The sequence below is a fragment of the Plasmodium yoelii genome (assembly GCF_900002385.2).
Source record: "Plasmodium yoelii strain 17X genome assembly, chromosome: 13".
Lineage (NCBI taxonomy): Eukaryota > Apicomplexa > Aconoidasida > Haemosporida > Plasmodiidae > Plasmodium > Plasmodium yoelii.
Genome location: NC_036185.2, coordinates 312,524 through 324,581, shown reverse-complemented (window position 1 = coordinate 324,581; position 12,058 = coordinate 312,524). Strand labels below are relative to the sequence as shown.

The following is a 12,058-nucleotide window of genomic DNA, read 5'->3' as shown; positions in this document are numbered from 1 at the left end:
TTGAACACTAATTTAATATATGTACCATCCATGTATGTTTAATCTCAAGCTGAAGTATAAATATGCAACCAAAAAAGGGGTACTGCCATTAATATGAAAAGGGTCCTATAACATTTTTCCAATAAAGTATAATATATATAATTGAGTGTTCATGCCGATTTAATATGATTAAAATGTCTATATTGCATATATTAATATAGATATTTTCTATATAATAATGTCATTATATAAAAATTGTTATTCAGAGACTATATTGAATTATGCATATCATAATGTTTCTTTATTTGATGAAAATTTTATTTAGTAAAACTTATGATTTGTATCATATTTATTTTGATTCAAATCGTATTTTTATAATCGAACAGTATACTAATTTTATATATCAGAGTATAATTCGATTCATTTGAAACAATTGCCTACATTATAATATACCTTCATGTAACTATTATATTTTTAATGTTAATTAAACACACTGGTAATATATAATAGATAATCATAAAATATGGGTTCATAAATATTGATCGAGAATCGACAATATAACATAGTCTATAAAATATTATTATTCTTCTACCATTTTTTGAAGTTGTAATTGTAGTTACTATTATCTTCTTGTATTAATAGAAGTTGATTTGTAAGTTTTAACTTATCATAAAGGTAGAATATTATATTAATCACTATTAATTTTTAAAATTTGTAGTTTTTAGGTATATATAAATTGGAAATATATTATAAGTAGTTATTTGAAAAAATATAAATATGCTAATAAAATTTCGTATCATATTTTGCTCTAATAATTATAAATAATATGATAGATATAATAGCGTTATTATTATACGCCTATTATACAATCTAATAAAATGTTCTAATAATAACTAATATTGGAATATTGTTTTATTGTGGAAACTTCATATAATTAAATATTAATTTTATTGAAAAAGCAAATAATAATTAATTTCATTCGAACTAATATTACTTTTATTAGGTTATAGTATATAAATTAATAAATATGTATTATAAATATATTATACTTTAAAACAATGAAATACGGAAAATTTAACATAGATTTAAAGTATTTCTATTGAGTGCAATAATTAGTTTTTTGTAGCAAAAAATGGTGCATCAGGAGTAACAATAATAGTATATTAGTATGTTACTAAGTACGAACAAACATATTATGTTTATCTGATACACTGCATGAGTATAAAATCATTATATATATTATTAAACGGGTGATAAAATTAAAATTGTATGTATACAATATCAAATCAAATATTATAATATTTAAATAAGCTTCAATGTGGTTATATTAGAATTAATGCTATCAAGCAAAATAATATCAATAATTCTATAGTTTCCTTAAAAATATAGTTTATTATAAATATAAAGGCAAACTATATATTTATAAAATTAATAATTCTAAGTTATTTTTAATGTATACATTAATTGAAAGTTATAATGGTAAAAAATATAAGGTATAATTAAACTATGTAGAATAAGTAAATATTATATGGTTACATCCTTGTCTTAAAAAAGCATACTTCCCTTATCTCTCCTCTCAAAGTGCAATATATGAACCTAATACACATAGTTTTCTATTATACTTTAAATTTTGCATCAATAGTTATTTATGTGTTATATATTTAATATTTTCTAAGTGTGATTTTAAAAACAATATGCATTAAAATAGTTATATAAGCTTATAAATATGGGGTAAGTGCTAATTGTTGTTTTAAACCGTGGGAAATATGTGCAAAATATATTATAAAATTACCCAATAAGGTATATTTCTAAATAGAATTATATAGAAATAAAAATAAAGTTATTGGATTCATTAAAATATATTATGATTTTTTTTATATCAAATAAAAACAATATAAATTTATTTATATGCATTTAAAAAAGGAACAGTACGACTTATTTTGTAAATGTTATAATTTAAAAAAAAAACTATATTATAAGAAACAAGTATATATATATTTAAAATATATTTATATACTTTTATGGATTATAGTAATAATAAAATTAAAATTTTTTTAGATTTATACAGTATTTAATTTTTAGAAAAAGTTATACTAAAAAAGTAGATGTTATAGGAGTTTTATGATCAAAAATAAATACAAAGGAATATATTTTAAATTCATTATAAAATTATATCCATTTTATAATAAAGTTATACCAGATATTAGTAATAATATCATTTTTTGTATAAAATGTATCATATATATATTTAATCAAAAATGCATTAAGAAATCCTCTATTTAAGGTAATTTAGCTAATTGTCATAAACAAAAATATAGCGTTTCTTTAGTAATAATATTATTTTATTATTCTATATTAATTATTAAAAAAATTATAATATATTTAACTACAGACTGTTATATATAGGGTTAACGTATTTGCGTCACATATTGGGGGAAGTGTATATAAAACTGCATGATTTTACTCGATTTACAAATCAAAAATAAAATTATATCACAATGAATAAGGAAGTGGTATATGAATTTTTTAATACTAATAAGTTAATTTACATTTTTTGATATTGTATTATATATAAATATCATTAAACTTTATTTTAAAAAACTGTTCAATAATGTACGTTTTTATTAATTGTTTTTAAATGTTTTCTTAGTGTAAAAGGTTCAAGAATGTAAAGGAATGGTTTCCCGATAAATTGGACAGCAAGGGAGAGTATCAAATTAATAATAAAGAACATCTCAATAAATATTGTAATAGTGGCTGTGATAATTCTCTCGATAAAATTAGTGCTGGATGTTTATATTTTTTTAATGAATTCTTTAAGGATTCTTCTGCGTTTAAGGATCTTGCAAAAAGTAACATTAATATTGTTGATTACATTATTATATGGTTAAGTTATATGTTAAACCTAAAGGAAAATACTAATAGCAACGTCACCCATCTACAACATTTTTATGATACAACTATAAATAATGATAAGTACAAACATCCTATAGCTAATGTTTCGGAGTATACAAATTATAAGAATCTCATAGATAAAAAACATGATTTGAAGAATATGGATATAAATAAAAATAATATATCTAAATTATATGATGCATTTAATATATTATGTAATATGTATACTGAATTTGATGAAGGCAAATCAGATTGTACAAACTTTTCGGAAAAAGCTAATCAATTTATTGGAAAATATAAAGAACTTGATGAAAATTGCAATATTACTGGAAACAATTCATGTAGTAAAATATTGTTTACTTTATTATCTGATTATATTAATTTTAAAAATAAATGTAACGATATTCCATCTCTTCCAGGGATAGCATCAGAATTTTTTGCTCCAAGTTCGTCGATAGCAACAAAATTATTTATAGTTTTATCGATATTTGGTGCAATAGGAATTTTTTTTGGAATTTCGTATAAGGTAAATAATAAGGAATTAAAAATATATTTTCATTATATATATGCAAACGTTAACAAAAAAATCGTACATTTCTTAACATTTTATATTAGTATTCATTATTTGGATTTCGAAAACGATTTAAAAAACAACAAATAAGAGAAAAAATAAAAAATATAAAGAAGAGAATGAATTATTAATATATGATTCGAAGAGAATGATTATTTCAGGAATAGTAATAATGATTTATATATTTTAAGAAACTGTCTATTGTGAAGTAATTTTTGCATAATTTTTATATAGTTTTTATGTTGTGGAACCCATATTTGGGTTAGGGCTAAGTGTTATATTGTATTAAATTTTGTATAATTTGATAATATTTATTAGTTTAATAAATTGTTATATATATAAGAAATAAGTAATTTAAATATATGTATAGGATAAGTTGTAGTTTTTAAGGTTTACATTAAGTCTAAATATGTAGGAAAAAATGAGGATGAAAAGGAACGAATAAAATAATATATTTTGACAAAATATAAGAATTGCATTTCTTGTTAATATAACTTAATGGTAAATGTGTTGAGCTATACTTTTTGTATTTTATTGCTAATTTGTGGTTAATGGTTTATAGAGAAATTGAACAAATATTGGAATTGACTTGGTCCTAGAAGAGAGCGTTGATTTAAATAATTACAATCTTTAATATGAAAAACTGGGGGGAGAAGAAGTAGCATTAAGGAAAAAACATGAAAACAGTTATAAATTGAAGAAATGGTAAAGTTGTAAATTGCATCGATATGGAAATGGGATTATTAAATATATGCAAGCCGACCTTGTACCATTTATTAATTAATTTTTTTTGTTTATAAAAGAAAAAGCGGTTATTTATATGATAAATTTAATTAACTTATATTTAAAATCGAATTTAAAAAATGTATAATTTAAAGAATACTAAATAGTAAATTTGTCTATTAATATAAAGAAGTATTGTATATATATGATACATATCAAAAGTTTGTTTCTTATTTTATAATAAAACATAAAATAAATTTTTTATTATACTGAATTATAACATTTATTTATCTTTAATTATTATTTATAAAAGTCAAAATATTGCATTGTTTAAATACAAAGGTGTCTTAACATTTTTTAAATAAATATGATGAATATAAAAGTTAATAGTATTAAGTTTATTTCATTTTTCGACTTGGGATAAAAATAAATTGGTATCTCATTCAATATATAGGTTCCATATGTATTATTTTTTGCGATTTAATATTGTAATTGATTGTTTTTTGAATTACATTTAAAAATATGAATATTTTATATTATTTTAATAGAAATAATATATTTGATGTTGCATATTTTGAGATATATTTATAAATAAAATTATTATATACCAATTTATGAAAAAAAATATTTTTACAAAAAAGTGGTAAATAAAATGTAGAATATTATTAAATAATATTAAACATTTGAGAAGTATAACAAACATGAAAGTATTTAGATGAAAACAACAACTGTTGTTAATTGTTCTGTATACGTTTGCATATATTAATTTACAATATATATGTATCTAATATTTTATTACCATAATTAATATATATTAATTTGTTTGTAGACAAGCAATAGACAAATATAAGCTTATAAAATATCAAGAATGTTATTAAGTGAGCCTTTAAATTATACTAAAGACTTATTTATACAAAAATATGAAAAAAATATTTTAGGTTGAATTTGTTACATAAACGTATTTGTATATAATTAAAATAATACAATTTTTTCGAAAATTGGTTGTTATTTGAAAAAAAAACTAAATATAAAAATTTTAGCAATTGTATGATTATATATTTATATAATATATTCATATAAATTAGTGCATTAATCTATTTATATTTTAAGTATTAAAAATAATTTTGTTATATTAAATATAATGGTTCAAATAAACAAAAAATGTTCAGAACAAATTGTTATATACATTTTTATGCATTTAAAATAAATTATATTGTTTATTGTTATTATTTATATTAAAGTAAAAATAAAGTATTAAATTTTAGTAAAATATAATTGAAGGATTATAAATTTGTGGATGCTTTAAAATAGCAGCAAGATATAATTTTATTATAATATACTTTCATAAATATCAAATAATTTATTTATATAGATTAAAATTAAAATTAAACAAATTGTAATATTAAATAATAGAATTATTGTTTTACAATAATAATAATAATAATAATAGATAAAAAAAAACTGAAAAAGAATAATATATATATATATTATTTAAAGCGTACTGATTCGAGGAAATACTTTTTATTAATAAGAAAATGAATAAAAGGATATATAGTTTAGTTTGTATTGCCTTATATACCCTTTTGGTTGTGTCAATACACTGCTCCGAACAGAAAGTAAGCTGTCAAAACAAAATATAAACTAATATATAGAAAATTATATAATAGTGGTTATTTACATGTTTTAATGTAAATATTAATGCATATATATATTGTATGTTTATTCATTTGTATTACCAATCTAAGGTATCTGATGTAGGATATACAAGTGGTCTAGGTACTAAAGAAATAAACAAAAACAACGAAACAGATGGTATAGAATATAAAAACGAAACACAATTAAAGAATAACAATCCTAAGGATGATACATATGATGAAGACGATAAAGACAATAAAGGATTTAGTTTTTTTAATATATTTAAAAGAAATAAAAAAAATAAAAAAATAAAAACATCATCATATAGTAAAGTATCCTTAACTCATCCAGATAAAAAAATAATCGAAGAACTTTTAAATAAAAATGAATATCTTTATAAGGTACTATTGTTGATGAGAAAATTTATGCGTGACTTACTTGTAAAAAATTCAGACCCTTTAAATTTTTTATCAGATAATAAAATAACTGAAACATATTTAAAGAACAATGAATATCTTTCTAATGAATTATTACAGCTGCAAAAAAATGTGCAAGACATTCTTGAAAAAAATCCAAGACTTTTAAAGTCATTATTACAATTAACTGAAAAATTAGAAAACACTTTTCAAATAATAAACTAAGTGAATAATCTTCATATAATAATTATAATAAAGTGATATCGAATTAAAAAACGAACAACATAATTCTTTCTAATTATCACTTAAACTACAATGTTTGACATGTGGTACCTATAGACAAATGAATTATGCTGTTTTTTTCTACATTTACGAGCTCGTATTTTAAATTTATAATTTTATTATGTAATTATTAAAATTAATGTAATATATTTGAATAAAATACTAGCATGTATGTTTATATGAATTTTTTCGTTATTTATACGTATTTTAAGTTTATAATTTTATTATGTAATTATTAAAATAAATGTAATAGATTTTGATTATATATTTGAATAAAATACTAGCATGTATGTTTATATGAATTTTTTCGTTATTTATACTTATTTATAGTATATAATTTGTGAAAGAATGTTTCGAAATTAATTAACAATTGAAATAAGATTTATCCATTTTCTATAATCATAGTATTTATTATTTGTATGCATATAATTTTATATTGCATACATATGTTTATATTTTATATAATTAAAATAAAATTTGATGAAATTTCATCTTTTGAAGCTTATTAATAGAATAATACTATAAACAATTTCATAGATGCATTACATTTATTTGAGTCAATAATATTATGATGATATATATGTATATGAAAGGGTTCAGGGTTTCATTTTGGGGAACTCGTATTTTGGGTCATTATTCTGTACTGTGTCATAGTTTTGTTCTATGGAATCTATGTTTGGGGTTTGGTTATATTTTTATTAATTTGTTTATAATTTGATCATATTTATTGGTCTATAAATATTGATTAGATATATGTACCATTTTCGTATGTTTAATCTCGAGATGAAGTTCAAAAGTCCAAATATACAACCAAAAAGGGGCATAAGCTAATATGGAAGGGGTTACATAACATATTTTATAAATTATAATATATATAATTGAGTGTTCATACCGATTTAATATGATTAAAATAAAATGTCTATGTTGCATATATTAATTCATATTATGATATATCATAATTATTTATTATATAAAGCTTGATAATCATAACTATAATGAATTATGCATAACACAATATGTTTCTTTATTTGATGAACATTTTATTTAGTAAAACTTATAATTTGTATCATGTTTGTTTTAATTTAAATTATATTATACAACCGAATTGTAATAATAGCATTATATATGAGGTTGGTTATGAATTATAAGATTATTCATTTTGAATATCCTTCTACATCATAATATACCTTCAGGTTAATGAGTATATTTTTAAGATTAATTAAACAAACTACTAATATATAATAGGTATTAATAAAATATAGATGTACGTAATATCGATTGATAATCGATAGTACAACATTGTCTATAAAATATTGTTATGCTTCTAACATTTTTTGAAGTTTTAATTGTAGTTACTATTCTCTTTTTGTATTAATAGAAGTTGATTTATACGCTTTAATTTATTTATCATAAGGTATACTAATATATTATTCGCTATTAATTTTTAAATTTTATATTTTGAGGTATAAATAAATTAAATTTTAAAATAGTTAAATGAAAAAATATAAGTATATAATAAAATTTTATGTTACAGTTTGTTTTGATAATTATAAAAAACTTGGCATATAAAATCAACGTTATTATTATATGCCTATACATATAATATAATAAAATACTCTACCAATAACTAATATTGAAATATTGTTATATTGTGAAATCTTCATATAATTAAACATTAATATTATCGGAAAGACAAATAATAATCCATTATAAAGGTATCAATGTTATATATTTGTAAAAAATCCAATTTGGGATATATGGTTTTATATTCTAAAAAACTGGATAAATAAAGAAAAGGATAAAGATAAAATTGGTGTTAAATATTATTTTATTATTCCATATTATATTATCATTGTTTAGTGAATCATCATTTTTTAATCCATAACGACATTACTTTATCATAGAATTAATAAAATGTAGAATTTTTAATAAATTATTTGAATGTATATACATTGATAACTATAGCAGTATAATATATAAGATGAAATTAACTATGTAGAACAGTTAGCGAATATTTATCTAAATTTATATAATAAATGAAGAAATATATCTTATCTATCTCCTCTTAAAGGGCAATATAACAACATAATTAAACATAGTTTTCTATTATATTTTAAAATATCATCAGTAGGTATATATGTTTAATATTTACTAAGTATTATTTTAAAAATAATATGCATTCAAAGACTTATTTAAGCTTATAAATAGGATTTCAGTGCTAATTGTTTTAAAGAATGGAAATTATGCGTAAAATAAAACATAAATTTCCCAATAAGGAATACTTTTAAATTGAAGTATATACGAATAAAAATAAGGTTATTGGATTTATTAAAATGGATTATGAATTTATCTATATTCATTAAAAAGAATATAAATTTATGTATATCCAATTAGAAAGGGAAAAATGCAACTTAATTTGGAAATACTATAATCTTAATAAAACTATATTATATATTATAAGAAACACGTATATAAACATTTAATATATCTTATTAAATAATATTTATATGCTTTTAAGGATTATAGTAATAACCGATTTGTTAATTTTTGCATATTTATAGGTTCATGGGTATAAATCTATTTATTAAAGTATGAGAAACAAATTTGTATTTTTCTATATTGAGACATAATGGAATGTATTTTAAACTCATTACAAAATTCCTTAAATTTTTATAATGGATATTATTAATAATCATGACTTTGTGCGCAAATTATGTTATATATATGAACAAAATAATATCTCCAATTTATGGCATTTTAGCTAATTTCAATAAATTATATATAAACTTACTATTTTGTTATTACTTTCATTAATTTTAAATTAATACTAAAAATAAAATGCGGTTAACTACAGATAATTTTCATATAAAGAATCCAATTTTACGTCCCCTAGTTTGATGCAGTATATATGAAATTAATATGATGTACTTAATTTATAGTTCAAAAATAATTTTCCAATATGACAATTAATGCAGTGGTACATATAATTTATTGAATATAAATGTTTGTTATTACACATTTTTGATGTTTTATTATATATAAATTAATAATACGGTCATTTTAATAGACATTTTTATTTGATTTTTTAAAATGGTTTCTTAGTGTAATGAGTTTAGAAAATTGTGGAATTATTTCCACGATGAACCGAACAGTTCTGGAGAATATAATTTTAAAGATCTAGTATTCAAGCAATACTGCCCTGATGAGAACTGTAGTAACGATATCGATAAGTTTAATGCTGGTTGTTTATGGATACTTAATGCATTTTTTGGTAATTTTGGTATTTCACTTAATAATGACAATTATAAGGATGCGGTTGTATGCATTATGTTATGGTTAAGTTATAAATTAAGTCTAAAGTCACATGACGGAATCAACACATTAAAGGAATTTTATTCTAAGCATATAGAAACAAACGAGAAGTACATTGTGAGTAAAGTTTATAATAATAAATTTAAAGGTTACAAGAATATCATAGATCAAATAAAGGAATATTTGGATATTGATATTAGTTTTGCGTCTAAATTTTATGAATTACTTAAATTATTATGCAGTATGGATACTGCTTATACGGAAAAAAATAGTGACAAAATTTCAGAAAATGCTAATAAATTTATTGAGAAATATCAAAAACTACTTGATAATGATAATAATACTGAAGGTAGTCCATACAATAAAATATTATTTGTTTTATCTAATTATTATAATAATTTTGATAAATACAGAATTGAGAATGGTACATCAACAGATCGTCCTCAATTACCAACAAAAAAAAGAGACGAACATGTTGAAGTAGTAGGTTCTAAAGAAATTAAAATATCTGAATCCTCGAAAGAAACAGGTACTTCAAATATTGTAACGACAGACCCGAGTTATGATACTACGTTTTCAGACTCATCACTAGTAAGTAAATTAATTCCAGCTTTATCGATATTTGTTGCAATAGGAATTTTTTTAGGAATTGCTTATAAGGTAAATAATAAGAAATTTAAAAATATAATATTTAAAAATTATTTTCATTAAATATATACAAACGTTAACAAAAAAATCATACGTTTATCAATTTTATATTAGTATTCGTTATTTGGATTTCGGAAACGATCTCAAAAACATTTAAGAAAAAAGCTAAAAAAATAAAGAAGAGAATGGATCATTAAAATGATTCGAAGAGTAGTGACTATTTCAGGAATAGTAATAATGATTGATATATTTTAAGAAGCTGTCTATTGTGAAGTAATTTTTGCATAATTTTTATATAGTTTTTATGTTGTGGAACCCACATTCGGGTTAGGGTTAAGTATTATATTGCATTTAATTTTGTATAATTTGAACACTAATTGAATATATGTCCCATCTCGTATATTTAATCACGAGAAGTCCAAATATGCAACAAAAGTGGCATAAGCTAATAAGAAAGGGGTTGTATAACATTTTTTCATAAGTTATAAAATATACAATTGATTGTTAATATATATATTGGCTATATATGAATTCATGTTATACTATATCATAATTGTCTATTATATAAAATTTTTTAATCTGCGGTTATATCGAATAATGCATAACGCAGTGTTTCTTTATTCGATGAAAAATTTATTTAGTAAAACTTATAATTTGTATCATATTTGTTTTAATTTAAATTATATTACACCAAATAACTGTAATAATAGGTATTCATAAATATAGATTCATAAAATACTGATCGAGGTTCAACAACACAACAATATCTATAAAAGATGTTTTATGCATCTAACATTTTTAATAATAAAATAAAAATCGCACTATATATATAATATTTTTTAAATTTTAATTGTAGTTACTATTCTCTTGTATTTTACATTTGTATTAAAATTAATTAGTATTAATAGAGTTTCTTTATATGCTTTAATTTATCATAAAGGTAAAACATTATATTAATCACTATTAATTTTTAAACTTTATAATTTTGAGGTATAAATAAATTGGAAATATATATTTAAAATAGTTAAAAAATAAAATATAAGTATATAATAAAATTTAATGTTATAGTTTGCTATAATACTTATAAACAACTAGGTATATAAAATTAACGTTATTATTCTAATATATATAATATTGTATCAATGACTAAAACTGAAATATGTTAAATTTGGAAATATATACAATTATATATTAATGCAAAATATATGGAAAAAGTATGTAATAATTAATTTAATTTGAATTAATAATATTTTTATTAGGTTATTATATATATAAAATTCACAAATATATTGTTATTGCTAAATAATATACGTTATAAAGTACTTAATTTAAAAACTATGAAACTAGGAAATATTATACAATGATTTAAAGTATTTATATTAATCGGATTAAATGTTTCGTTGTACTATATAGTGATATAGCAATAACAATAATAATAGTAATAACATTATATAAAGTATTAGATACGAACAAATCATTAAATTCATTTGATTCGAATATGTTGATATATATTAATTATATATATTATTAAACTTATAATAAGACTAAAATTGTATACATGCAAGATCAAATGAAATATTATAATTTTTATTTAACT

At 20.0% G+C, this 12,058-nt stretch overlaps 3 protein-coding genes across 3 annotated transcripts; all 3 read left to right on the top strand.

Moving 5' to 3' along the window:
- Positions 1 to 2,477: 2,477 nt before the first annotated feature.
- PY17X_1302500 (PIR protein) lies at positions 2,478 to 3,576 on the top strand (the record flags this gene model as incomplete). The annotated part of the gene is made up of 3 exons (XM_022956975.1): positions 2,478 to 2,492; positions 2,630 to 3,400; positions 3,490 to 3,576. 3 exons carry the CDS (start codon positions 2,478 to 2,480, stop codon positions 3,574 to 3,576), a joined length of 873 nt encoding a protein of 290 aa, XP_022813468.1.
- A 2,127-nt stretch (positions 3,577 to 5,703) lies between these two features.
- PY17X_1302400 (fam-c protein) lies at positions 5,704 to 6,444 on the top strand (the record flags this gene model as incomplete). The annotated part of the gene is made up of 2 exons (XM_022956974.1): positions 5,704 to 5,784; positions 5,836 to 6,444. 2 exons carry the CDS (start codon positions 5,704 to 5,706, stop codon positions 6,442 to 6,444), a joined length of 690 nt encoding a protein of 229 aa, XP_022813467.1.
- A 3,016-nt stretch (positions 6,445 to 9,460) lies between these two features.
- On the top strand, positions 9,461 to 10,638 carry PY17X_1302300 (PIR protein; the record flags this gene model as incomplete). The annotated part of the gene is made up of 3 exons (XM_022956973.1): positions 9,461 to 9,475; positions 9,604 to 10,473; positions 10,576 to 10,638. 3 exons carry the CDS (start codon positions 9,461 to 9,463, stop codon positions 10,636 to 10,638), a joined length of 948 nt encoding a protein of 315 aa, XP_022813466.1.
- Between the last annotated feature and the right edge of the window lie 1,420 nt (positions 10,639 to 12,058).